Genomic DNA, 25,402 nt, shown 5'->3' on the forward strand with positions numbered 1-25,402 from the left:
GGGGCCTTTCCCTCCTTCTGAACGAGGCCTACCCTAGGGGCTGCAGCAGGACTGGGCTTACAGGCAGAGGCAAGGCGACATCTCACCCTGGTGGACCTACCCTTGCTGCTTCCAGAGTTGGGGAGCAGAGTTCTTGGGGGAGCCTGACATGGGCTGGGTGTGTGTGTGTGTGTGTGTGTGTGTGTGTGTGTGGAGTTTTCCTGCAGCCTTGTGAGGGTCAGGCTGGTGGAGCCCACAGATGCAAGGGTGGGGAGACGAGGGGGCGTGGCCTGCACTCTCACTTCTGACCAGGCTGGGGTCGGTCCTGTTTAGCTCATGGGCCAAGAGCTCACCTCTGAGGGCCATTGAGAAAGAACCATATGCCAGGAGGGCTGCCTGCCAGGGTGGGAGGTCCCCGGGAGAGACACCTGGTTGAGGGCCGAGGTGCCCGTGCTTGGGGTCAGGAGCAGGGGCATTGCAGAGGTCTGCAGAGACCCATCTGGGAGGAATGGTGCAGTGTAGAGGCCCTGCGGGCTGCGGCGAAGGGCGGGGTGCGGGGGGCGATGGTGGTGGGGGAATGCGGACATATAGGCAAAGCTGTCACATGGGGGCTTTGCCCCTGTCAGTAATGCCCTCAGCGGGACAGGGGTGGGCGGGGAGCCAGAAGCTCCCGCGTTGGGAGGGGGCTGAGCAGGTTCAACAGAAATGGAACCTACCCTCTTCCCACTGTGGGGGGGGTCAGTTCCACAGGGATGAGAAATCGAAGCTTCGGCGTAGGTCGGGCTTGCCTTGTTAATGCTTTCAGGTGCGACAGCTTCCTGCATGAAAAGAAGAACCCAAGATGGACCTGGAGCAGGAAGGAGAGGGGCTTTCCGGCTTCCTTCTGCCCATCCTAGAAGCCACACTTAAAACTATGACCTTGAATAACTCGGTTTTCTCAGGCTGTAAGTTGGGGGGGGGGAATGGCTCCATGACCACTAGCAGCCCCCCGCCCCTGTTAGGAAGGGTCTCCCATTCAGACAGGCCTGGTCAAGCAAGGTTTGCCTCTTGTCTTTGCAGATCAGACAGCTTGTATCTCGAGGCAACTCTGGCTGGAGCCTTGGGAGGCATGAGGGTCAGTCTCATCCCTGGGTGGGCCCCAGGTGACCTTGATCCTGTTCCCCTCTCCCACCAGACTTCAGGGTGGGAACCCTGAGGTCACTACAAACCTAGTGACCACACCTCCACACGAGATGGACAGATGATGGAGTGGCCCCATCCGAGCACTCACTCTCCGTGTCCAGGGAATGAGGGGATCCCCGGAGGAGGGTGCCCCGAACCCTGGGTGGCCTCTCCCTAAAAACAGGCCCTAATGGGAAGAGCCATGCTCTGGGACTCTCAGGGAACTCATCCATTCTAAAGGTTCCAGCAGAGTCTCTGCACCCAGGGACACCACACCTCAGCTTCCTGAGTGCCTGAAAAGATGCCCCCAGGCCGTCCTTCTAGGACTGCCAGCCACGTCGGCAGGAGACTGCCTCATCCCATGTCACTGTAGCCTGAAAGTCCATGATCTCATCACCCTCCACTTCCGAGTCCCCAGCCCGCCCCTACCCTGCCACAGCACCAGCCCCCTCACTCTGGGTCCCCAGCGATCTAAGCACGTGTCTGTGGGTGTGTGTCCCTGATTGCGGCTCATTTGTTCACTGGGCAGGTCTCCACGGAGCTTTCAACGAGGTCCAGCCCTGAGCGTGGCCCAGAGACCCAGCAATCATGGAGGTATCCTTCCTCTGAAGATGTTCAGGCCAGAGGGAACAGGATGTGAGTGGTTGGACCTCTGGAAAAGAGGGCACAGGGGAGGGCATTGAACCCCGGGAAGTGGAGTCCTGCCCTGTGGGAGAAAGGGAAGGGGGATCCCGGCGGGGGAGACCCTGTCCCCTGGGCTCAGACTCAAGTCAGTCGCCTGCATCTCAGGCCCCAGCACGTGGACGGTGGGCTGGGCAGTGATGGTGCTTTTAATGCCTGTAGAGTGTATACGCCATCTTTCCCCATTTTCAAGTAAGGAAACCTGGGCCCAGGGAGAAGTGATGTGTCCAGGTCACAGCATGTCAGTGATGGCGTGTCTATGAGGCCAGACCGAATGCTCTTTTCCACCCGGTTTACACAGCATCTGGCACCGGGCCACCGGGCCACGGGGCTACCAGCCCCTCCTGCTGAGGCCCGAATATCACCAGGAGCCACCCTGGTGCCTCAGCCTGGGCAGAGGTGGGAAACTCACCTGCCAAAAGGACCAGTGTGTCCCAGTTCTAACTGGGGCAGCCGCAGAACACTGGGACCAGGAGCAGGAGCGGCAGAGCTCCTCCAAGGCGCCCGTGGCCTCCGAGGCAGCAGCTCAGACACGACCCAGCTGGCCAAAATGAGTGTGTGTGCTGAGGTGGGGGCCGGAGTTGCAACTGGAAGGCTCTGGAAGCCGGGCCTCTGGACACCAGCCCCTCCCAGTCTCCTGGAGTCCTGAGTTGGCCTCAAGGGACCAAGCGAGAAGGCCCCAGGCCCATCCGGTCCCTCTGCTCCTCCCTCTCAGGGGAGGCCCCTGGAAACGCCCTCTTGTCTACAGTTTGGACATTACCAGGGGATAAGTCTGCCCGGGCTCGCCAGGAGGGTGGTTCCCAGAGCCATGGGACCTGGGGTCTCCCAGACAGTGTCTAGCTCTCCGCACAACTGGCAGAATGATTTTCAAGTTTCCAACAACTTGAAAACCACATGTGATTTTCCATAGTCTGGTGCCCCCGCCCAGCTCCCCAGGCCCGGACTGCTGAGTGAGCAGAGTTCACCCGAATTCCTTCCACTCACCGCAGGACCCAGCCTCCGGGAGACTGGGGGGTCACCGCAGCCGCAGGGGGGCTGATGGGCTAAGGGGCGGGAGGCGGGCTTCCCGTGCCTGAGTAATTCTGCAGCCCGAAGACTGGGATGAGGACAAGGGCCACGTGTGGCAGTGTCATGTGACAATCAGCCAGGGTTGTCCGGTTCCAAACAGGCTCTAGTGGAAAAAACTATGCTGATCATCCCTCCCACCTTCATCTAAATTGACTCCGATGGATTGAAGATGTAGATGTTGAAAGGGAAACCATCAAAGTAGTAAAAGAAAACAGAAATCTGTGCTTATAATCTTCGTGGGGGAAGTCTTTCTAAGCAGAAACTGTAGAAGGATGGAGAATTGTGGTTGCGTAAAAGTGCTAGCTTTCTGTTCAAGATATCCTCAAAATGAAATTAACAGGCAAACAAAACACTGGAAATAGATCCACAACCCCTAGGTCAGAAAGCGAACATTTTAGGAGCTGCCCGTGGCCTCAGAGCCTCTCTCCAAGCCTCAGTTTCTCTCCTCCATACAATGGGATAATACTGACACTATCGCTCCCTGTGAAAAGGGCACAAGGATTCACTGAGATAAATCTAGAAAGCTGTGCCTGAAAAATAGTAATTCTTTGATAAAGGGAAAACATTCTTTACATTTTTAAAGCTAATTTGACCTTGTTTCCATTTTTAAAAGTGAGCCCTGAGACATAGGCCAATTCACAAAAGAAGAAACATAAGTGGGGACTTCCGTAGTGGTCCAGTGGTTAAGACTCCATGCTTCCACTGCAGGGGGCACAGGTTCGATCCCTGGTCGGGGAACTAAGATCCCGCATGCCACTAATAAACATATGCAAAAATGTTGACCTCATGAAAAATTATGCAAATGCTAATTAAAATACACTAAGTAGTACTTCTCCAATATCAAATTCCCAAAGATTAAAACCCTCCTGGTGGGCTTCCCTGGTGGCACAGTGGTTAAGAATCTGCCTGCCAATGCAGGGGACGCGGGTTCGAGCCCTGGTCCGGGAAGATCCCACATGCCGCGGAGCAACTAAACTCGTGTGCCACAACTACTGAGCCTGCGCTCTAGAACCCGCGAGCCACAGCTACTGAAGCCCGCGCGCCTAGAGCCTGTGCTCCGCAACAAAAGAAGCCACTGCAATGAGAAGCCCGCGCACCGCAACGAAGAGTGGCCCCCGCTCACCGCAGCTAGAGGAAGCTCGCGCGCAGCAACGAAGACCCAACGCAGCCAAAAATAAAATAAATAAAATTATTTAAAAAAAAAACCCTCCTGGTGGAGGCGGTACCAGGAAATCACTGTCTGAGCACTGTCCTGCAGGATCATTCGGCTGCAGAGATCGGGAACCCCACTGTGATGAGTAATTTTGTGTGTCCCCTGACCGGGCTAAGGGATGCCCAGATCAATGGTGAAACATTATTTCTGGGTGTTTCCGTGAGGCTGTTTCTGAAAAAGAGTCGCTGATCTGAATCAGTGGACTGAGAAAAGCAGATGGCCCCCCCCAGTGCGGGTAGCCCCAATCTCTGCTTGAGCTGGGACGTCCATCTCCTGCCCTCGGACATCAGCTCTCCCGGTTCTCAGGCCTTTGGGTTTGCACTGAACTGCACGACTGGCTCCCCTGGGCCTCCAGCTTGCAGACGGCAGATGGCAGCCTCCATAATCATGTGAATCAATCCTTTATAGTAAGTCTCTCTATATACATGTATATGTATCCTGCGGGTTCTGTTTCTCTGGGGAACCCTGACTGATACACTCTCTAAAGCAGCTGAGCCCTGACAGGCAATCCCACAGGTGCCTGGTAGGACAGAGGGCCTCCACGTTCCCCTGCAGCCCAGCCTTCACTGTTCACCCAGACCCCTCCATACCCCAGAACTTCAGGCTGGACTTCAGCTCGATGCATTTCCCAGAGGGGACTTGGACCAGGCAACTGGACTCCACCCTATACCTTATTCCAATCAGCTGCCGGAGGGGTCGGCCGTGTGCCCAGACGTGGCTGCACCGGCCACCTCCCCCGCAGCCAGAAGAGGACCCGAGGCCTGGGTAGGCCCTGGGCTCATCTTCTCGGGAAACTGGACGCCAGCCTCATAAATGAGCATGTGCCCCAACATCTGCACCCCTCTGCCACTCCGAGGACAGATTCTCCTGTCCTGAGGTGCATTGTGACCTCAAGGTGGGTGAAGCATGTGACTCTGGAGGTGACGAGCCTGGGATGTCCGTCCTGTCCACAGGGACTTCGGGGAATGAGGTGCTGCATTAGCCCCTGAGAAAGCCTCCCCTGGCCCCCCCGCCCTCAGACTAATACTACACGTTCCTGATTTAGTGGGAGGAAATCCCACCGACAGGTGGGCACGTCCTGCCTCAGGGGACGTATTTGCTGTTCTTTCTGCCTGCAGTGTCCTTCCCGGCTTCTCACTGAAGCATCCCCAGCTGCCCTTCGTAAAACTTCAGCCCTCTCCTATATCTGCCAAAACAAACCATCCCACTCCCATACTTTATTTCTGACATATTGACCCATTGGGCTATACTGATGGTGCTAATGGCTCCAGTTAAGTGGCCTCCTGGTGCCCATGCCCTTTGCCCTGTGCCTTGTAACCTTGTAGGCCCCTCCTACTCTGACTACAGGCTTGGCCATGTGATGGCTTTGGCCAGTTGGACAGGAACAAACTTGGTCCAAGGAGAGGCTTGAAAAAACACCTGAAGCATCCTCTCTCCCCTTCCCCACAACCTTCCAGAACAATGAGAGCACACCTGGGCTGTCCTGCTGGAGGACAAGACCACAGGGAGGAAAGCTGAGACCATGCAAAACAGGCTGCCATAGCCAGTGGGACACAAGAGGGAGACCAGCGAAACCAGCCAAGCTGGGCTCAGATGGGCAGAGCTGCCCAGACAGCTGGCAGGCAGGTGAGCTAATAAATGTGATTGTCTTAATCTGCTGAGTTGGGTGGTTGGTTACTCAGCAATAGCTAACACTTATCTCAGATGTTTATTATCTGTCTCCCTACCAGCAGTGCCAGCGTCACAAGACCAAGGGATCAGGGGCTGTGATATTTCCTACTACAGCTCTCTGGCCCACAGAGGCCCTGAGTAAATATCTGTTAAATGGCTAAATACAGGATAAATACCGTAACAGAATCTTGTGAGACAGATAACAGTCCTTGAGCTAGTCAGAACTGAGTGGAGGGTGGTACTGACACTGGTGAAGAGAATGGCAGTGGGTGAGCACCAAGGGGGTCTCGATAACTGATGCAGGTCCTGTCTGTGAGCTTCAAGACAAAGACCAGCTCAGAGTCCCCTTCCTTTCATTTTGTTGCTCCTCCATTCTCAGCATCTGGCTTCCATCTCATGATGCAAAACAGCTGCTGGAGATCCAGTCATCATTGCATCGTCCCAGCCAGTAGAAAGGAATAGTAGAGTACAATCTCTTCCTTTAAGAACTTCTTCTAGAAGCTCACACAAAGCTCCAAGTTCATTCCATTGGCCTTGACCAGAACTCAGTCACGGCCACACCCAGCTGCAAGGGAAGCTGAGAAGTGTGGTCTTTTTTCTGACAGCCTTGTGCCAGCTAAATGTCAGTTCTGTTATTAAAGAAGAATGAGATAATAAATACTGAGGAATAATTAACAGTCTTTGCTACAGCTGATATTATTTTCACTTTTGTGTCTGGTAAGATTACTAAGATCTTAAAAAGGTGTTAAAAAAAAAAAAACTAGCATCTGGTAGAGGAAGGTGTGAAAGCTGAAATCCCAGGAAAGTATAAGAATAAGAAACACATCGTGGTATTAGCCACTTTGTAATCAGTTTGTGTGTAAGGTATTCACATTCTTGCATATTTGTCTGCAGACCTGAGCCAGAAGCCCAGCCAACAAAACCAAGAAGCGCTGACCAGCTCTGTAGGAGGAAGGGGACCCCCAGCAGATGTGCGTCCTCAGCTCCTCAACCCCTGCCATTAGCGCGGAGTGTCAGAACGCCCCCAAGGCTGCTGCAGCGCCCAGAGGTCTGTGTTGAAACCCATAGCTGCTGTCTCTATCCTGATCTTCCTCCTAAGAGCCAAGCTTCTCAAAGAAGTTATTCACACTCATTTTTCCACTTCCTCAGTCCCAGGGAACTCTTCCTGCACCTGGCACTCTCACCAGGCCCCAGGGATCACCCAGAGCCACCAGAGGCCCCGTCGTGACCTCCTTCCGGGCTGGCTCCTCGTCCTCCTCCCCTGCTTCCATGGTGGGGGCCTTTGCAGCACAGGTTCCCTCCCAGTGCACACCACGCAGCCCTCACCCACCATAGGCCCAGACCCCTGCGCCCCTTTTAAATCATCCACTGGTAGTTCTTTGCACAAACACCATCCCAAAGAGAGAAGGGTTCAGACTCCATGTCTAGAACCCCAAAGACCTGGATTCTGGGAGATCACCATCCCATGGGCCTCCGAGGCCGGCCCTCAGGGTCTCCCATGGGGATGTATGAGCTCAGTCGAGCCAGCCCCGGGCCTCACAGGCTCACTTCGGGCACAGGGTCATCTCCTAGTAAGAAGCACTTGCTGAGGGCAGTAAGAATAGGATGCACGCATTTAGTGCCAGGAAGACTCGCCCAGCCAGAAAGTGTTCGTAGACTGGCTCCATGTGCGGGCATGGCCACCCCAAGTCCACACAGGGGGGGCCCGTGCCCTGGGAGCTTTCTCTCCAGCAGAGGAGACAGATGCTCTAGCCCAGTGGGCTGGGGGACATGCAGGGGACCCAACCCGGACCTGGGGACCAGCAGAGGCTTCTGGAGGAAAGAGTGAGTGGGATGAGCTAGGTGAGTCCCTGCAGGGAGGGGACGGTAACCCAGGACCCTGCTGTAGGGGAACAGCCGGGGGGAGCTCAGGACGGGCACAGTGTGGGCAGGGGGCTGAGGGCAGTGTGAGGCCCGGGTAGGTCAGCAGACCCCTGGAAGCCAACTTGCACTTGGGTTCTGTGCTGTGGGCAGTGGGACTTCATGCAGCCGAGTGGAGATGGGGAGGGCAGAGGGGCCATGAGGGGCAGGGATGCCAAGCGGGAGAAGATTCTGGGGCAGGACCCGCAGGACCTGGGCCCAGTGGATGACGGAGGAGCCAGCGAGACTGCTGGTTGGGAACTGGTGGGTGGGAATCCAGGAAGGCCCACAGGAAAGTAGGTACAGGGAGAGGAGGGGTAGACCAGCATGGGGGCCTGCCCTTCGGACAGCTGGTCACCTAGTCCTGGAACCGGGACCGTGAACCTGGCTGTGTGGATGTGGGAGTGACGGAGGGGTGAAGGGGAAGGGCAGATGCACCCAGGGAGTGCGTGGGGAGTGGGACAGCGACCCCACCACTTCCAGGTTTGATGAAAGGATCAGATGTTATGTGATGGTGGCCACTTTGCCCTGACCCCTGCCCCTTGAGATGCCACATCCCAAAATGAGTCTGTGCTCCTCACGGGGCTTGCAGGGCTTGCAGGTGGGCCCCGAGTGCCTGTGCCGGGGTGGACACACGGCGGTCCTGCCGACCTTGCTGCTGGGTCTGAAACCCTGCCAGCTGTGAGCCACTGGAAACAGAGGTGGGGCCTGGGAAGTCTCAGGGTGACTCCCACCCCACCCCTGCACCCCTGCGGTCAGGAGCCCTGGGCTAAGCACCCCTACCGGGCCTCATTGCTGCTGGTTCTAGGTCTATCGAAAACTCTTCTTGGGACTTCTCTGGTGGTCCAGTGGTTAGGACTCCGAGCTTCCACTGCAGGGGGCACGGGTTCTGTCCCTGGCTGGGGAACTAAGATCCCATAAGCCACGTGGCACGGTCAAAAGAAAACTCTTCTTATTACAAATCTCTTTATTATGCAGTCGGTGTGTGCTCATTGCAGGAAAATTAGAAAACACAAGTAGGCAAAATAACAAACTGATTATGATAAGTTTTGTTGAATTTCAAACTGTCTGATCCCCCAGAGAGAACAAGTAACAGTTTGTGACATAATCATCCGGGAGTTTTGGAAGTACATAGATCAGGAGTTCTGTGATGGAGCTAGGCTCTTTGGGTCACATCTGTGAAATGATAGAAAAAATCTCTGCCCTTGGTTCCTGGCACAGAGCTCCTAAATCCCTTGGAATTTCCTAAGTGATAAGAACACTAGGGGCATCTTTTGTTCTAATATTTGGTCTTTGAACCCACTTCCTGGCACAGAGCTCCTAAATCCCTTGGAATTTACTGGGTGGAAGGAGGATCTTTTGTTCTAATTCTGTGACTCTAAGTGGGTTCCTGGATGGCTTCAGGATCAGGGCTGGTCACCAGAAAGATCAAGCCATGATAAGGAGCTTGGAACTTTCAGCCCAGCTGGAGATGGAGTTAATGATCGATCATGCCTGTGTGATGAAGCTGGCTATATAAAAATCCCTAAAGACGGGGTTCAGAGAGCTTCTGGCTGGTGAATACATCCATATGATGGGGGCTCACCCCAACTCCACGGGGACAGAAGGTCCTGTGCTCAGGACCCTTCTGGACCTTGCCCTATTTCTTCATCTAGCGGTTCACTCATATCCTTCCGTATCCTTTGTAATAAGCTGGTAATCTAGTAGGTAAACTGTTTTCCTGAGTCCCGTGAGCTGTTCTAACAAATTATCAAATTGGAGAAAGGGGTTCATGGGAACCCCAGCTTATGGCCAGTTGGTCAGAAGCACAGGTGACAACCTGGACTCAATGTTGGCATCTGAAGTGGAGGTGGGGCCAGGGGGTTCTGCACTAACTCTGGTCAGTGTCAGAATTGGGTGAACTTAGGACACCCAGCTGGTGCTGGAGAATTGCTGGGTGTGGAAATCCCACACATCTAGTGTCAGAAGTGTCATGTGAGAATGAAGAAGAACACAGGGGTGTTTTTCCGAGACAGCACCCCAAGGCTGCTGTTCACCAGCTGTGCAAACTCCAGCAAGTCACTTGACCTCTCTGTGCCTCTCTCTCCTTCCCAGCAAGATGGGAACATGTATGTCATCCAGTGACAGGAATGTCCTGGGCCTCAATGAGCTGACACGTGTAAAGTGCTTAGAACTGCTCCTGGCAGAGAGCGCTGATCTCATTTTAAGTGCACGTGCTTAAAAAATACATTTTATTATTGAAATTTCAAACATATCCAGAAGTGGAGAGGTGATATGCCGAACTTTCCACCTCTGTCATCAAAGTTCTCAACTCAAGGCCCATCTTGTTTCATCTGTGTCCCACCCTTTCCTCTGCCTCGACATGATTTTGAAGCAAATCCCAGACATCATATGATTTCACCGGGAAATATTTTACTGTGTACTTTTAAAAGAAAGGACTCCCTCTGCTTGCCTCTCAATCCCTCTCTCTCGCTCCAACATAACCTATGTTATGAATGATAACTCTCAACCATGTTTCTTTTTTCTTTTTAAATTAATTAATTAATTAAGTAATTTTTTGCTGCGTTGGCTCTTCGTTGCTGCGTGCGTGCTTTCTCTAGTTGCGGAGAGCTGGGGCTACTCTTCGTTGTGGTGCATGGGCTTCTCACTGCAGTGGCTTCTCTTGTTGTGGAGCATGGGCTCTAGGCTCACGGGCTTCAGTAGTTGTGGCTCGTGGGCTCAGTAGTTGTGGCACGCGGGCTCAGTAGTTGTGGCAGGCGGGCTTCAGTAGTTGTGGCACGTGGGCTCAGTAGTTGTGGCTCGCGGGCTCCAGAGTGCAGGCTCAGTAGTTGTACAGCACGGGCTTAGTTGCTCCGCGCCATGTGGGATCTTCCCGGACCAGGGCTCGAAGCCACGTCCCCTGCATTGGCAGGTGGATTCCTAACCACGGCGCCACCAGGGAAGTCCCCCCCGCCCTGACTTTAGTTCTCTCCATGGCACTTTGCCCTTCTCCCGTCCTCTCAGTTATCTGTGGCTGTGTGAAAAAATGCCCCAAAGCTGATTTGTCTTAAAGCAGCAGTGCTACATCATTCCTTACCATTCTGTGAGCCATTGCATGGGGGAGGAGTCGGCTGATGTCACGTGCAGGAGTCTGCTCACAGAATCGTGAGGAATGATCTAGCACCACTGCTTTAAGACGTCAGCGGAAGCTGGTGTCCCGAGGGCTCCTGGTTCTCTATTCACGTGGTTCTTAGCACCCACAGTGCAGCCTGAGCTTCTTTCCGTGGCAGTTGCCTTCCAAGAGGGCAGAAATGGAAGCTGCAAGCCCTCGTCAGGCTGAGCCCACGCATCCCACAATGTTGCTTCTGCTGCCTTCTGTTGGTCCAAGAAAGTCCCAGGGCCGGCCCCCTATTAAGAGGAGGGGATAGACCCCACCTCTTGCCAGGGAGAGCATCAGAGGCACGATTGGAGAAGGGTGTGCACGCCTAAGGGATTGGTTCAGCCATGCCCTCTGTGCCCCATGGCACCACCCGGCACCATGTGCATTCTCCTTATTTGTCTGTCTGTCTTGCCTCTACAAAAATGGAATGAAGGCAGGTCCTTCTGTGCGTCTTATATGCTGTACCCCCTGCACTTAGGGCAGAGCTTGGTGCGCAACACAATTTTGTTGAATCAATGGTTGAGAGGCTGGCTCAGAAGTCAAACAACCACTGTTTAAATCATAATTGTGCCTCTGTGTGCACTGTAAACTTGGAAAGAGTACTTTGGCTCTAGGCCTCAGTTCTTCTATCTGTAAAATGGGGGAAATAATAGCAGTACCAATTCCATACAACTGGGAAGAGAATAAAAATGAAATAGAACAAATAATTAACACAATACGTGGCCTATACCAAGCCCTCCATAAATGTCAGTAGTTGTACTGACTAGGATCCCCCCTGCCCCACTATACCCAGATTCCATCCTTTTCCATCTGCATGTGGCCCTGACCACGGACACCCTCCTGAGCTGCTCCCCCCACCTTTCCTCCAGTGAAGGACAGACTCTGACCTTGACCTGCCCCATATCCTGGGGCAGGCTGCTGCCTCCCTATCTGGCCTCTCAATACCCTCCACCCCGTGGGCCACCATCCATGACAACTTTGGGCGTTCAGCCAAACTTTCCAGCCCAGGGCTCTCCTTGAAGCCGATAAAGCTGGAACTCCCCACGGTCATATCTGTGTTTTATTTCAATAACAGTAGTAAATTGGAAAATACCTAAATGACATTGGGTCTGTTCACTCAAGAATGTAATAATGTCATATTCTGCCTTAATATCAATCGAATTACCTGTGGTGGAAAGAGTAGATAATTGTGTCAATTGGTGACGGAGTTTAGTTCAGCAAACATCCCTCTTCTCGTAATTCTTCCAGACCACTTAGCCCTTCCCCCAGGGATTACCAACCATGCTGAGTCAGGGCTGGTTGGAAAAATGAACGCTAAGAGCCTTCATTTTAAGGACACATCTGTCTCTTTTCCATCATTCTTAGGCCAAGTCCCCATGGTGGGAGGGAGTCAGGGATTCTTCTCTACTCCTTGGCCCAGTCTTCCCGCTCCAGATCCTGCCCCAGGCCTCCAATCCCCCCACCTCCTTCTTATACAGAGCCCATCTGTTTGTGTCCCCCCTCCCCCAAATCCACATGTTGGAATCCTGATGCCCAAGGTGCTAGTGTTAGGAGGTGGGGCCTTCGGGAGGTGATTAGGTCATGAGGACAGGGCCCTCGTAGGTGGGATTTGTGCCCTTATAAAAGAGGCACCATGTCTCACCCCCTCTGACATGAGGATACAGTGAAAAGTCTGCAGCTTGGTAGCGGGCCCTCACCAACACTGAATCTGCCAGCACCCTGATTCCACATGTCCAGCCTCCAGAACTGTGAGAAATTAATGTCTGTTTTTTTCAAGTCACCCAGTCTGTGGTATTCATTATAGCTGCCCGACCGGACTTAGACACCATCCAAAAAGCATAGGGACCCACGTCTTCCTTAAAAGACAGTATAGTTTCTCAAAAATAAAGCATCTCCTTTGGTCACATAACCTGGCAGGCCCATGGCAAGCCACAGTCCCTGGCACGAGCACATCTATTCCTATCAGAAACTAAATCCTGCAGCTCTAATGGATTTTTGCAGAGATCCATGATGGGCCATGGAACCTGTCAGCAGAGTCCAGAGCTGAGCCTGGGTCGGAGGTGTGGACTCAGGGTAGTGGATTGAATGGTGCCCCCCGCCCCCCGCCAAATTCATGTCCATGAGGAACCTCAGACTGTGACCATATTTGGAATAAGGGTCTTTGCAGATGTAATTAAGAATTTCATGATGAGGTCATCCTGAATTAAGGGTGGGCCTTAAATTCAATGACTGGTGCCTTTATAAGAAAAGGTGTGGGGGGGGACGTCCCTGGTGGTCCAGTGGTTAAGACTCTGTGCTTCCACTGCAGGTGGCACGGGTTTGAACCTGGCTGGGGAACCAAGATCCCACATGCCATGCAGCGCGGCCAGAAAGTAAAAATAAATTTAAAATTAAAAAATAAAAAATATATATATATAAGAAAAGGGGAAGGGACAGAGGGAAGGCAGCCATTGGGGATGGGGCAGAGATTGGAGGGATGCAGCCGCAAGCCCAGGAATGCCAGGAGCCACTAGGAGCTAGAGGAGGTGGGAAGGATCTTCCCCTAGAGCTTTCAGAGGGAACACGGCCCTGCTAACATCTTAGAATTCCAGGCTTCAGAACTACAAGAATAAATTTCTGTTGTTTTAAGCCCCCAGTTTGTGGTAATTTGTTACAGCAGCACAGGACCAAATACACCAGGTGCTATGAACTGAATTGTGTTCCCTCAGATTCATATGTTGCAGCCCTAACCCCCAATGTGACTGTATTTGGAGAAAGGGCTTTTAGGAGTAATAAGGTTAAATGACGTCACAGGGGTGCGGTCCTAATTTGATACGACTGGTGGCCTTATAAGAAGAGGAAGAGATCTCTTTCTCTCCCTCTCCACGAGCACACAAAGAGATCGAGGAAGAGATCTCTTTCTCTCCCTCTCCACGAGCACACAAAGAGATCGTGTGGGCACACAGAGAGACGGTGGCCGCCTACAAGCCAAGAGAGAAGGCCTCAGAATGAAAGCTGCCTGCCAGCACCTTGGTCCTGGATTTCCGGCCTCTAGAACAATAAGAAATGTTTCTTTTGTTTAGGCTGCCCTGTCTGTGGTATTTTGTGCTGTCAGCCTGAGCAGACTGAGGCACCAGATAGCCCAAACCCACAGTGATGCAGTGGGTAGCTCAGGAAGGTCCAGGGAGCAGCACTAGAGGCCAGAACTTTGGGCCAGTGGCCCTCAGGAGCTCCAGTCCGACAGCATCAGCAGGCTGACCGCACACCCTCCGGAATGCAGCTGGCAAGTAACCCGCAGGAGACGGGAATCGGTGGGGGGTTGGGCCTCAGAGCCAGGCAGAGTCCCGGCCCCACAGGCCAAGGACAGGCGCCAACAGCACTGAAGCGGACTTCAAAAACGGTGCTGCATGGGGGGGTTTTATGAAGGTCACGAGGACTGAAAAATCACCCCCAGGGGCCTTTTCTGAACTGGAAGTGGGAACAGGAAATAGCTAGATGAGATTCATCTTGGAAAAATGCAAGCTCATACATCTGGGTGAAACTAATCCAAAACACAGCATGAGAAAGCACAGTGGGGAACACAGGGGAGAACTGCCACCCCCAGGGCAGCTGAGAGGGCCCAGCCAGCAGATCATCTGTGCAGCCTCTGACTTTTTCTGGGGGGTGGTCTCAGCGTGGGCAGCAGGAGGCTGGGGACTTAGACATCTGGGAACCCCAAGCCAGGTTTATTGGAGATAGAGGGCTGAGGTCTCCGCTTCCCAGCTGGCTGGACAGTGACCTGGTGGTCCAGGGAGGGGAGGAGAGGAGCACGCCAACCATCGATGTTGTGGCTTTGCCCACCTGTGCCCAGGCTTTGCCCACCTGTGCCCAGTGGGTACTGAGGATCACCCCTCACAAAACCTCCCTGGGCCTGTGGAAATCCTCATTTTTGCAAGTTGCCCAGTGTTTTAAGTATTCAGGCACGATGGGTCATTAAAAGCTGCCTCTGCCTCCCCAAGAGAGAACCCAGGTGCCCGGGATGGAGACAGAGGCCATCAAGAAGAATGGCGATGGTTTCAGGGGATAGGCTGCTGCTCTCTGAGGAAAGGCAGAACCCACAGATGGGGAACTCCAACTCCTTACAGAGAGCCTGGGAGCTGCCCCTTCCCAGATGGCGGGAGGAGAAACGAGCACAGGAAATGAGAGAGGGGACGCATCCCAGGCCTACCAGCCAGAGTGTGTGTCCTGGGCCCGGGAGGGCAGGTGGGGAGCTGGTGTGGAGGCTGAGAGGAGGCCTGGGCCGAGGCACCAGCCTGCTTCAGCCCTGTGCCGCAGCCAGGGAAGACTGAGGAGATCACATAGCATAACAAAGAGATTCCAAAGCGTAGTGCCTGAAGATATGAGAGACATACAGGAACACTCGATGTTGTCAAGATGTCAGCTTTCCCAACCTGGTCTTGGGATTCAACACAATACCAATCTTGGAAAAGGAATTGCTGGGTGAGATTTTTGTCTTCATTTTGTTGGCTATGGTTGCTAAATTGGCTTCCAAAAAGTCCCTCCTACAATCTGCCAGTTCCCTCATGTGTGATTAATTTTGTAAACGTGTCGGATAATGCGATAAGTGAAGATACTCTCATTTAAGTTTGCCCTTCCCTGATTGGACGAGTCAGGCAATCTGGTATGTTTTTGAGTAGCATTTCTTCTGTAAATTGCCTACTGGTGTTCTTGCTTGTCGTCTTTTCCTTATTAATCTGTGGACAATTTCATAATTACAGGAATTAGATTTAAATTCCAAATGTGTCACACTCTTCCCCTGGTTTGCCTTTTAATGTTTAAATACATTTTAAATTTGTATGTCTTCAAGTTTATCATTCTTTTCCTTTAGTGTCTCCAGCTTTATTGTGATACTTTAGACTATAAAAACATTCATCGACTCCCCATTACATTTTTTTTTTCTTTTTTAGATTTGAATATTTGATCCATCTGGATTTTATTTCGGTGTTAAGCAGTAAGGGAGGGAGCCAACTTCCATTTTTCCAAATGGCCGGCCAGTCGTCCTAACGCTATTCGATTGAGAAAGACTGAAAACCCTTTCCAGGGGTTTGAAGCGGTCGCTCCACCAGCACGCTCAATCGCGCGTCTGCCCGGGCCCGCGATCCAGGGGCCCCGCGCCGCCAGGTTTCCGGGGCCCATCGGTCCAGCCCGACCCAGTCGGAGGGAGCGAAGAGCAGGGGCGAAGAGCAGGGGCTGGGGCGGATACTCCTCTCCTGCTGAGAACGGATCCCTCTCCTACCCGCCAAGGACCCACCACTAACATCCCCCTCCCCACCACGCGCCGAGGACGGATCGCCTGATACCCCCACCTCGATCTCCCCTCTTAGCCTCCGAGGACGAAGACCCCAAGCCCGCGCCGAGGTTTCCCTAACCTCCCGCCTCCCCCCTCCCAGCTCCTGCCGCACCCCTTTTACCCCACCCCCCACCCCAGTCTCTCCTCCCGGGTGGTCCCAAGGATGGGACGGGACTTTCCGCGAGGGTAATTTAAATAAAAGGTGTGTGCTCTGGTTCTATTTGCATAGAGGCGGGGACTCTGGCGCTGAGAGGCCGGAACACCCAATCAGGTGAAACCCCGGGACCTCTACCTCGCTCCAAACGACCCTGGGGGCGAAATCCGCCCAGAGACTTAATTTGCATGGGGCGGGGCCTGCCTCTTTGAGTGGGGCCGGGCGCCACTTCCCCTTCCAGTCGGCTTCCGCCCGCTGGCTTCCGCCCGCTAGCTTCCGGCTTCCGTGAGGCTTCCGCCCGCCTTCCGCCCGCCTTCCTTCCGGCTTCTGTCCAGTTTCCCTCTGCCTTCGCCGGGCGCCGCCCGCGGCCAGGGCCCGAATGCTACCAAAACGGCAGCGAGCGCGGGTCGGGCCCCCGGGCACCGCCCCGTCCTCCGCGGCACGTTTCCCTGGGGTCACTGTCTACCTGGCTGAGCCACAAATGGGCCGCAGCCGCCGGGCCTTCCTCACAGGCCTGGCTCTCTCCAAGGGCTTCCGCGTCCTGGACGCCTACAGGTGCGCGGTCGTGGCGAAGCTCGCCACCAGGCGAGGCCACCTTCCTAGGGCCGACCTTTCCGAGGGGCGCGGGGCGGATCCGGCGCCCACGGCCTCGCCTCACCGGGGAACGTGGCACGCCCGTATAGGTATCACCATGCTGTCGCGCCCGGTGGGCCGGGGGACGCTGCTGAGTGGCGTGATGGCCTGAGCACAGATGCCCGTGCTCGGAACTTTGCAGCTGACCAGCCACTTTCACATATGGTGTTTCCTTACTGCTGAGGATACTGAGATCTGAAACGACTCCCACGCAGCTGACCCCTGGGCGGAGGGGCACCTGAGGTGTTTGGATTCCAAGTTAGCCCTGGCACTTCATGGTCATATAGCTTTTCTGTCAATTTCCTCTTTTGTAAAAGGGTGTTAGCAGTTAGGGCCAGGAGCGTTTCTGTAGGACAAGGAGAGAATGTATGGCGGAGGCTTTATAAAGGGCCATGTGAGTGTAGCGGTGGTTAACAGTCCTTCCTTAGGTGAATTCATCTTGCCCTGTTAGCTAAACTGATTTCTCTCCTCAGGGCTGAGAAAGTGACTTTTCTTCTACTTCAAAGAGTAGAAGAAAACCAAACAAAAACAAAACCACTACAGAAGCAATGCTGTAAGTAAGGGAGGAGGGTTCCCATGGTTTTGAAGTTGAAAGAGCAAGTGAATCAGAAGCCAGTCCCCCTGAAGCTTAGTTAACCATTCCCAGGGGTGCAGCAGACCCACTCAGGAGAGGATGATGACCACGGCCTAGAGTGTACTGGGCACTATCTAAGCCGTTTTGTTTATTAGCTCATTTAATCTTTACAGCAACCCTGCAAAGTAGATATGTTATTATCTCTGCTTTGTGGATGAGGCAATCAAAGTACAGAGATAAGTGATGTGCCCAAGGGCGCACAGCAAGTGTGTGGCAGAGCTGAGGTTCAAACCCAAGTAGTCTGTCTCCAGCACTTCGATGAAGACCCCCTCCTGGTCCTGGCCCCTGTGCCCCTGGCCTCTCCTTCCTCTGGGGTTGGGGGGAGAGGGAGACAGACAAGTTAACACAAAAAAGGGTTGGTCTTATCATAGCTAGAGCCGAGAACCACCCACAGCTCTGCAGATGCTGGCGTGGTGGAGATGTTTGTCTGCCAGGAGGAGGGGCTGGGAGGTCTTTCTGCAGAATGAATAGGTGGTCACCAGGCAGAGGGGATAGTAACAGCAAAGGCCTGGAGGCATGGAGTGAAGCAGGAAGAATGGCAGGTCTGGGAAAGGGCTCCGGGCCCCACTTCCTCTTCTTCCCTGCGCCCAGCTCGGAGGTGACACACGTCATGATGGAGGGGACCATCAGCAGAGGAGGCCGTCTGCCGGCAGGAGCGCAGGACGGCGGCCCTTCACCCAGGATGCACCCGCCCAGTGCTCTTAGATGTAAGCTGGTTCACGGAGAGCATGGCGGCCGGGCAGCCTGTCCCTGTGGAGTGCCAGCACCGCCTGGAGGTGAGCCGGGTGAAGGATGAGGGTGGGGCCCCAGAGAAGGCCCCAGCGCAGGCCGGAGTTCAGCTGGAACAGGTGACACGGCAGCAGTGCCTCAGTGTCCTTCACGTGAGGTGGGCGGTGAGGGCTCAGCCCAGACCACCAAGGGGCCCTGGGAAGCCAGGCCGTTCCCGCTTCTCCTCTCACCATTGGTGCAGACTCTCTTGAGATCCAGTTATTTTTAGCATCTTTAGGCCTTTCTTGCTTACCAAGTGGATGAGACTGTGATCCCAAGTGAAGCCAGCAGGAGGCCGTCCTCGGGGTGCTGTGAGGTTCATGGCCTCCGCCCACCTAAGTGCTCCCTGGGTGAGCACAGCTGGGGGCTTCAGCTGTGGGCTCAGAGCAGGGCTGCCCGCATTCAAATTCTGACTCTGCCTGTGAGCCACGAGGCCTCGGTGTCCCCGTCTGTGAAGTGGGGATGACAGGCACCCCAGCCCACTTGCTTGAGAGGGTTCCGGGAGGTGGCGCACATACAACACGTGCGGTGGCAGGTGGTGCCACTCCTGCTGCTCTGGCCTCTGCAGGGCGACACCGCCTCTGCCCCGTGCCTCTGGCAGTTCTGCCCTCTGAGAGTCGGCCCCTTCTGTCCCGAGAGCCCTAGGTGACCACCCAGGAGAGGCAGGGCTCCGGGGGGCTTCCTTGGCTCCTGCCCACCCTGCAGCCTCGAAGCAGCCTGTATATTGCTCCTCCCCAGGTGGCTGTGTGCAGGAAGGGGCTGCCACGCCCAGCATGGGGGCTGCCCTGTGCCTGCCAGCGTCCCACACCCGTCACGCACCACAACGCCGGCCTCTCGTGAGCCCTGGGTCCCCTGCCTCCCTGGGATGGGGCCAGGCCCTCCCCTGTCCCAGCCTTGGAGGGGGGGTGGGGTGAGGTACCCCGCCATCCCTGCCCCTCACCAAGGGCCCCTCCCTGCAGGAGGCTCTGGAGACGCTGGCAGAGGCCGCGGGCTCCGCGGGCTTCGCCGGCGGTGAGGGCCGCCAACTCTCCTTGTGCAGAGCGGCCTCAGTGCTCAAGGCCCTTCCCAGCCCGGTCACGGCCCTGAGCCAGCTGCGTGGCCTGGCCTGCTTTGGAGAACACTCGCGCAGGGTCGTCCAGGTCGGTGCTCCCCGCACTTAGCAGGGCGGGGTGGGGGGAGGCGAGGGGGCCGCAGGGCCTGGCCAGGGCAGGTGGCTTGGTGGCTCAGAGCCCAGCGGCGGCCAGCCACCCTCTTCACTCAGATTCCTCACGTGTAAACTGGGGCCACAGCACCTGCCCTAGGGGGACTGAGAGGACTCAGCCAAGGGAGCTGCCGGGAGCCTGGCGGGCTGGTAGCTGGCACCACTGGCATCAGCTCAGACTGTCCCGGATGGTGGAAGAGGACCCCTGGGCATGAGCACCTCTTTTTACAATGCGAAGTATTTGAGGACCCAAAATGTGAAGCTGTCCTTTTGTACACTTAACACTGACCGAATACATCGTGATGGAAAAGAGACTTTTGAATTCGCTTATGCTTTTAAATGAAGTCTTGTTGAATTCACCTATGTTTTAAAAGCAGTTGTTTACATATCCCGGGGCTTGTTATTTATCCGGGAGGTGGCCCATGTTCCCCGCCCTAGGGGCTTGGAGGCTCCCTGGGCACAGTCTTCATTTCCAAGTCCCCCGGGATCCTGCTTCCACAAAGCTCCCCCTGCTGGGCCTTGGGCCCCCAGCTCTCCTCTTTCCAGTCAGGCTTTGTCTTCTCCCACAGGAGCTGCTGCAACACGGAGTGTGTGAGGAGGTGGAGAGAGTCCGGCTCTCGGAGAGGTACCAGGCCATGAAGGTACGCAGGGCAGCCCCTGGCAGGGGCACGCAGCTCCACGGTCCTCCCCCAGAGCCACAGCTCAGTTCACGCCATGTCAGGCGGCAAGGGGGGCGGTGGGTCCCCCCCGGCCCGGGGTCAGAGAAGGTCTCACTGAGGAACTGGCAGCTCAGCCGACACCCGATATACACGAGGCAGCCAAACGGAGGTGGACGAGAAGCTTGTTTTGAGCACAGGGAATTTTCTAGATCACTCGGCACCATCTGTTCTTATTTGACTATTGATGGCATATTCTCAAGTATATCACATGCTCTGGCCCTTTACACAGAGCATACTGAACAAAACAAAACCTTTTTCCGGGTGCCACGGGGACCATTAAATCTGTGGGGCTGCTCACCCTCGCAGTGTCTCCACCTTTGATCTCACGTACTCATTTTCTTGGTGGCGTCCTGCCTGTGTCCGCGGTGCACCTTCCTGCTGGTCCCGCCCGTTTCCGGTCTGATAACGGAGCCGCCAGAGCTCTTGTGGATGCCTCGGTCGGGCTCCTTAGACACCCCGGTTTTGTGGCTGGAGGTTGTCAGATCAGCGACTGGTCGGGGGTGGGGGGTGGCTTCAAAAAGGGAGAGGAGCCCTGTGTGAAGGATGGGGGGCAGGGGGCTTAGGGGTATGGAGGCAACAAAGGAATTAGTGGCTGGAGAAGCGCTGGGAGAGGGCAGAGCCATCTGCTACCTCCCCCGGGGTAGCCCTGAGTCCCAGAAGGCATCCAGGCCAGGAGAGAAGTACGTGAACAATTAGAAGTTTACTGTTATAAACAACGTGATTAGGTTATTCTCAGCATCTTTCCCATCCAGTTCATGCTCTTGGTTCAGGGGATCTAGGGAAGGATGGCCAGCACAGTCCCAAAAGGGCAGGCTACAGCCAGTCTGCAGGAAGCGGGGCTCAGGGACACGAGTGCCACCCAGCTGTTCTTCCTCCCCTGGGCCTGCTCTTCTGTTTCAGAAGTCCCGGGGGAGGGGCTCTGAGTGGCTGGCCTAGGGCAAGTGCCCACCCCGTCCAACGAGCTATAGTCAGGGAAGAAACAGGTGAGTTGCTAGCGCCCACCCTGTGTGTGGGGTGCCCGTGTGAGGGCAGCTGGCCACCCCACGAGAGGTCAGCTCCAGCAGCGTAGTTAGTTTCCACTGGCCTGGACGTCTCTGCTGACCCGTGGCCAGGCAGTGGCAATGGTCGTGTTTGAACCTGGAACAGAGCCCAGCCAGTCCTAACCCGTTCCTTCCAGATCCTGCTAAAACAACCCCCTGGCTGTTAACTGCCCGTTTTTGCTGCCTATTAAGAGGCAGAGCCACAGTAATAAGTCCCAGCTGCTGTGGGGTGGGAGTGGTATGGTGTTCCCAGTGAATGCACGGACTGTCAGGATGCCTGCTTTGGTGGTGTTGGAATCATAGGCTAGAACTGTACAAGTTTTGGGGAGAGACCCTGCCGAGGAGGGGACCGAGGCCTGGGGAGGGAGCACGTGGGCTCTTTCCCTGCCGTCCCCTGTGAGGGTGGGCTGTGTAGGCCAGGCTCGGGGATGGAGTCCTGCCTGTGCACTCGCTGTGTGGCCTTGAGCAGGTTGCTTAAACTTGAAGGATGAGAGTGGGGATGCCACTTGCCCGGCCAGACGACGACTTAATGAGGCCACTTGTGTGACGCTGCAGTGGTGCTGTCCTGGGGCACGCCTTGCACGGCTCAGTGTCGTCATCCGCGTCTCGCTGTGAGAGCTGCCTCCTGACCACGCTGTGCTCATCCTCCGAACGGCACCTCACTCAGATCTTTGGGGTCGGGGTAAGGACCGCTGACCGGTGGTACCGGGAGGGGCTGCGGACGCTGGACGACCTCCGAGAGCAGCCCCAGAGACTGACCCAGCAGCAGAGAGCAGGTGAGCCCTCTGAGAGCGCTGGGCCCTGGGCTTCCCCAAAGCACCTGTGCCTGAAAGCCTCCCACACCATGGAGCCCTTAGCTCTGACGCACGGCATGTGCTCGTGGCTGCCTGTGTGGCAGGGAGCGGGGTGAGTGTGAAGACGGGCATCTTTATTTGGCGGGCTTCCTGACCCAGTGGAGTCAGGACCCAGTGCAGGCCCTTCTCAGTGAACGATAACAGTCAGAGTAGCTGCCGTGACATTCAGGATCTCCCGGTTAGACTTGTACCTGGACCAGCATGCACCCCTTACTCCTGATTCCACAGAAGGGAGGGCCTGTCAGAGCAGCCCGGGCCCCGGGCACGCTTGCTCGTGTGCTGCCTGGCGCCTTGGCCCACTGGCTGATGGCGTGGGGACCTGTGCTCAGCGGGGAGAGGCTCAGTGAGGAACCTGCTAGGGGGAGGTGGCGCCGAGCAGTGGAGAGAACGTGAACTTGAGAGTTTGTCAGGCCTGGGTTTGAGTCCCAACTCTGCCGCTTACTAGGTAGGAGACCGTGGCCCTGAGTCTTGACTTCTCTGAGCCTGAATTACGTTCTCTGTAAAGCACGGGATCCCGTGAGCTCCTTGGCGTGAAGCCAGCAGGTCGCAGGTGTTGAGCTGACTTTTCTCCGTGTGGCCTGACTGGGGACCCTGCTGAAGGAGCCCCACAGCCTGGCACTCACTGCCTCATTGAACATCTTCCCAGGGGCTGGGGGAGGGGAGGCCAGCTGGGGGTCCTGGGAGAGTCGCCTGGTCGGTCGGCAGGAAGTGAGACCACAGAGCCGTGCGTCCAGTGGAGCGTTATGGTGACACCCATCGGTTCCGCTCAGTCTCCTCTCCCCGGAGGAGAGGCCTGCAGCGCTGACTGAGCGCGCATCCTGCCCGGGGCCGTTTATTCCCACACGTAAACCTCTCCTAACTGTGTGTGTGCAAGGCCCAGCGATCCCTCTGACAGGGGAGGAGGTGGACGTGGGCTAGAGCAAGGTGTTGTTAAGCGGCAGAGCCCTCTTCTTCGCATCTCTTTATCACCTCCCGGCCCCATTTTATGGATGGGAAAACTGAGGCATTGAAAGGGATAGTCTGTATCTTGATTGTGTCAACATCAGAATTCTGGTGTGACCTACAGTAGTTCTGCAGGATGTTACCGCTGGGGGGAACTGGGCAGAGGGCACAGGGGACCTCTGTTATTTCCTTCAACTGTACGTGAACCTACAATTATTTCAAAATAAGCGTTTGATATTTAAGGGAGAGGAGGGGGTAGTGGGAGACAGCTAGAGAGGGCCGGGCTGGGCAGGTCAGGAGAGCTGTGCTGCCCACAGGACTCCAGCACCACCAGGACCTGAGCACCCCGATCCTGCCATCAGACGTGGAGACCCTGCAGCAGGCGGTGGAGGCAGCCATGGGGCAGGCCCTTCCTGGGGCCGCCGTCGCGCTGACCGGCGGCTTCCGGAGGTAACGGGGCTCCACGTGCCCTCCGGCTCAGCTCTACGCCCTTCCCAGTGAAGGCGTCTGAGGTGGGACCACCGAGGTGGGCCTTCCCTCACTGAAGGGATTCGGGAGAACACGGAGGCTGAGAGTCAGACTGGCCCCCTCTGGGGGAAGTTGCAGGGCCACGACGTGGACTTCCTCATCACCACCCCCAGGAGGGCCGGGAGGCAGGGCTGCTGCCCAGAGTGCTGTGCTGCCTGAAGAAGCAGGCGAGGGGCTTCCTGCTCGCCCCACTGACGGTCCTGCCGGGATCCTGGCTCCTGTCCCAGCCCCACACGGCGGTGCCCGGCCATGTCTGCTCTACCCCCAGGGCCTTGTCCTGTACCGCCAGCACCAGGCAGACGGCAGGCAGACGACCCCACCCACCTGCCCCGGCAGAGCCACACCATGGATGCCTTCGAGGGGGCTTTCTGCATTCTCCACCTGCCACAACCCCCAGGGGATGCTGTAGGGGCGCCCAGAGGCCCTGCCTCACCCTGACCACCTGGTGGTCACCCCCATCAACCAGTTCCCCTTTGCGCTACTCGGCTGGACTGGCTCCAAGGTAGGGAGTGTAGGCCACCCTGGGGTCTGGGGTTGGTGGCCCTGCTGATGCAGTCGCTCTTCCCCCAGCGTTTCGAGCGGGAGCTGCACCGCTTCAGCCGGAAGGAGAGGGGGCTCTGGCTGAACAGCCGTGATCTGTTTGATCCGGGGCAGGTGTGTTGCTGGGACGGGAGGCCTGGGTGGGGAAAACGGCTCTCTGCCCAGCCCACAGTCTGCGTCGGCCCCGGGGCCCTCCAGCCTGGGACCCACAGGGCCCTCAAGAGGCACCTCACCGCGGGGCTGGGCCCTGCCTGCCCTTCCAGCCTCCTCGCCACACCTGTCTCCGGGAAGCTGCCGCGGTGGTGGAGTGGCTCCCAGGCACTCATGCTTGCACTCTGTTGCAGAAGACGTTTTTCCACGTGGCTTCAGAGGAAGACATCTTCAGACTCTTGGGCCTTGAGTACCTTCCCCCCCAGCAGAGAAATGCCTGGTCCTATTAGCTGGCCCCCACTAACACTCTCTGGAAATGGAGGGTGCCATTTGAGCCAGACGCTATGGGTGTTGTGGTCCCTGAATGTTTCCAGGTGGAACATGCACTGCTGCCCCAAGTCCTCACGCCTCCCAAGTGGGAGCCCTGTCTGTGTGGACCAGCAGTCCCCCACAGACACCCAGTTCAAGGTGTCATGAAATGAGCACGTGGAACAAACTAAGCTGTATTTTCTGAATGTGTTTCTGGTGTGCGTGACCGGGGAGCATGGGTATTGGTTCTGCCCAGAGGTCAGCTACGGGGTGCTGGTGAGGGTGGGGGATGTGGACCTAAGACAGATAGACTTCCAGTTATTTCTCCAACACAAACGGGTTTATTCAGGATCAGCAGAGAATGGGTCTGCAACCATGGCAAGCCATGTGCAAGTCCCCAGCAAAAATGGAAAGGAAAACGCTTTTACAGAGGGGAAAAGGAATTTGGGAGGGCTATAGTAAACAAGAGTCCATGGCTTTTCATTGGCTGAGTCCTCATCAGGAACGAAGAGATCTTTCTTTCTTTTGGGCTCTGCTATCATCACAGGGCATGAGCGCTCCCCCTTCTGGTCTCCCAACTCTTGAGGTTTCTGTTTATTAATCTTTTTACACTTCCCCTTTCGATCAAGATGTTTCTCTGAAAGCATCACTAATCTGAGTCAGGCTTTCCAGTTTCAGGGTCTTTTTGTCCCTCAATACAAGGAAGGACATTTCCTGGGTGTAGTGTCCCACATCAGAGGGAAAGTGCACAGACTGGAGATCTATTGAGGTCATATTTAAGTAACAAGGAGGAGTAGGAGGGACAACTCTT

General features: G+C 55.6%; 1 protein-coding gene across 1 annotated transcript; it reads left to right on the top strand.

Annotated features, from left to right (window-relative positions):
* The first annotated feature begins 571 nt into the window (after window positions 1–571).
* POLM (DNA polymerase mu) lies at window positions 572–24,661 on the top strand. The gene is given in 20 exon segments (XM_068550323.1): window positions 572–923; window positions 1,670–1,776; window positions 5,560–5,728; window positions 6,668–6,821; window positions 6,923–14,073; window positions 15,737–16,828; window positions 18,132–18,165; window positions 18,167–18,316; window positions 19,047–19,148; window positions 19,271–19,447; window positions 20,079–20,152; window positions 21,926–22,044; window positions 23,382–23,513; window positions 23,657–23,692; window positions 23,695–23,759; window positions 23,861–23,887; window positions 23,890–24,032; window positions 24,034–24,094; window positions 24,163–24,246; window positions 24,477–24,661. Coding segments are annotated over 15 exon segments (1,476 nt in total). The 5' UTR covers window positions 572–923; window positions 1,670–1,776; window positions 5,560–5,728; window positions 6,668–6,821; window positions 6,923–14,073; window positions 15,737–16,652; the 3' UTR covers window positions 24,573–24,661.
* Window positions 24,662–25,402: the final 741 nt, after the last annotated feature.

The sequence above is a fragment of the Eschrichtius robustus genome, chromosome 8 (assembly GCF_028021215.1).
Source record: "Eschrichtius robustus isolate mEscRob2 chromosome 8, mEscRob2.pri, whole genome shotgun sequence".
NCBI lineage: Eukaryota > Metazoa > Chordata > Mammalia > Artiodactyla > Eschrichtiidae > Eschrichtius > Eschrichtius robustus.